The sequence below is a fragment of the Saprolegnia parasitica genome (genome assembly GCF_000151545.1).
Source record: "Saprolegnia parasitica CBS 223.65 unplaced genomic scaffold supercont2.703, whole genome shotgun sequence".
Lineage (NCBI taxonomy): Eukaryota > Oomycota > Saprolegniomycetes > Saprolegniales > Saprolegniaceae > Saprolegnia > Saprolegnia parasitica.
In genome coordinates this window covers 1-2157 of record NW_012157097.1, presented here as the reverse complement: position 1 = coordinate 2157, position 2157 = coordinate 1, and the positions used below count along the sequence as shown (strand labels likewise).

At 56.4% G+C, this 2157-nt stretch overlaps 1 protein-coding gene across 1 annotated transcript; it reads left to right on the top strand.

The window, feature by feature from the left end:
* Positions 1 to 1613: 1613 nt before the first annotated feature.
* SPRG_17655 (hypothetical protein) lies at positions 1614 to 1955 on the top strand. The gene is made up of 2 exons (XM_012357037.1): positions 1614 to 1758; positions 1803 to 1955. The coding sequence occupies exons 1-2, from the start codon at positions 1638 to 1640 to the stop codon at positions 1904 to 1906; spliced, it is 225 nt and encodes a 74-aa protein (XP_012212427.1). The 5' UTR covers positions 1614 to 1637; the 3' UTR covers positions 1907 to 1955.
* The last annotated feature ends 202 nt before the right edge of the window (positions 1956 to 2157 follow it).

The following is a 2157-nucleotide window of genomic DNA, read 5'->3' as shown; positions in this document are numbered from 1 at the left end:
TCAACGAGTGGCGCGGAGGATCAGTAGATCGATGATGGGCCTCATTGCGTAGAGAAACTACCTCACACGGGCAATCCTCATGGCGGCGCATCCGAAGGACAGTACGTGTTTCGAGCGGCAAAGCTGCAAACGAATTTCAGTGTGTCAGACTTGAGTTTCTGTTATTAAGTTCGAATTCACAAAACGCATTTTAAAGGGAATTTTTCGTCCGATTAACTGTCGGTCATCGCACTTAAAAGGACAACGTGGAGCGCTGCGCGGTCTCGTCGCAGACGAGTTGTCTGCGACGCCACATGCATCCAATGAAGATGATTCATTAGACCTCTAGTGTCCGGCGTCGCTTGCCGGAACACAGCTGCTCCAGCAACATACGTCGAAGGACGATGTGCGTTGCGTCGCTTGTTCTATTATAGCACTCGCTCCGACGCTGTCGTCGTCAAACCATCGGCGGCCAGCGTACAGTGGCTGCCTCCAATGCTGGGAGCAACCAGGTGGTGTGCGATCGAAGTGATCGCGCTTGTCGGCCCGACACGAGTGCCAACGCTTCTGCAGGAATGGCTCGAGGCCATGGACCTCGACCAAGTAGACGCTCGGTTCTAGCACGGGAACTCCACACTGTACTCTCTTTTGGCGCAACGCATCGCAACAGTCGTGCCGCAGCACTTAGACGAGATGTAAGCCATCGTACAGCGCTGCCTCGCTGTGATCGGCGACGCTCATGGCCAGCCACTGCTTCGTGACATTATTGATTACGTATTTGACGACATTCAACTGGAACCGAAGCTCTGCTTCGTCGACTTTTTGAGTGGTGGCGGAACGACCTTGCTAGCGATATCCGAAACACTGTGCGATCCAGGTCAGCGCTGTGTCGACGCCAACTGCCACCGTCTCGTGGTCCAGCACCATCTTGGGGACATCTCCTATATCAAAAGGTGCAGTCAAGTCTCGAGGACGTTCCGGCCGCCGTCTAAACGTTTTTGCGCAATTCCAAGACGCTCCACCATGTGCCTGCTGCGCTCGCTCGCGCCATGAAGCTCCGTGGCGCGCTCCCGCCCAAGCCGCGTCGCGCTCGCAAGTAGGAAGGGGCGGTGATTGGGTCGGGACCTGCGGACTTTTCAGTCGACCACCGTCGCCCGCCGTCCCAGATACACTGCCTCTACGCACTGGAATTGGCTTCAATCGTCTTGCAAGTAGCTCAAATGTGTGAAATACTGAGGCGTCCAGGAACACTGTATTGACAGCACGGCTACAAGATTGATGGGACCGCAGGTAGGAATTTAGATGTCGTAGATTGCCTAAGTACGTTCGTTGCGAGCACCTTGAAGTAGTATGGTCATCAACAGACCATTTGCTGGTGTTGTGACTCATCACTGGTCCAGCCCCCGCGACCGCTCTCAACACAACTCCAGAATGCACCCTCCTTCAAGGTATTGTTGCAGAGCAGATTGAACGCCGGCCAAAGGCCTCGATTCCGTGGTCCTCTGGTTGTCGTTGGCAACCCAACCCTCTGCTCGCGTGAAGGCAGGCGCCAGCGTTCAGCCTGAAATAGGATGGTCGTTGCACTGGCGGGTTCACCGCCGCTATCTTTAGGTTGCTGCTCGCTTCTCCAACTGCTCATTCTACAACTTGCTTTAGCCATGGCCGACGACGCCTTGCCCGCCTCGGAGCTTCGCACACGCTACGGCCGCGGCGGCACGGTCCGCGACTCGGAACTCAGCGCCGGACAGCTGCGCTCGCGCTACGCGATCGAAAAGAACAGTACGCTCCCCACTCATGATCAAAGCTTATTCAGGAATACGTAGCTTTCAAAGATCACCCGTCGTCCAACACGAACGCCCTGGTCGCTGGCGGCGCCGTCGCACTCCTCCTCCTACTGGCCGCCGCCGCCTTTTTCCTCACGAGATAAAACGAGACCGAGATCTGTCTCGTCTCTCAATAAACGCAACATCCTTCTACTCATGTTGTCTTCGAATCGCAGTGGCCATCGCACTCCCCATCTTGCCCTGCGCTGAGCAGATACTCGCTACGCAGGATGTACCTCCTCGCGGCACTGATCATGGCGGCGGCCACGCAGCTTGCCGCCGACTCGGCAAACTGCGCATGGGACACTAGTGCGGCTCAAATCCAGGCGACGTGCAATGCTGTCACCCCCGACAC

What these genes read in the sequence shown, in the direction of transcription:
- SPRG_17655 (XM_012357037.1), top strand. Translation starts at nt 1,638, where the DNA reads ATGGCCGACGACGCCTTGCCCGCCTCGGAGCTTCGCACACGCTACGGC. An exon ending in CTACGCGATCGAAAAGAACA is followed by an intron (nt 1,759 to 1,802) that starts GTACGCTCCCCA and finishes AGGAATACGTAG; the next exon opens with CTTTCAAAGATCACCCGTCG.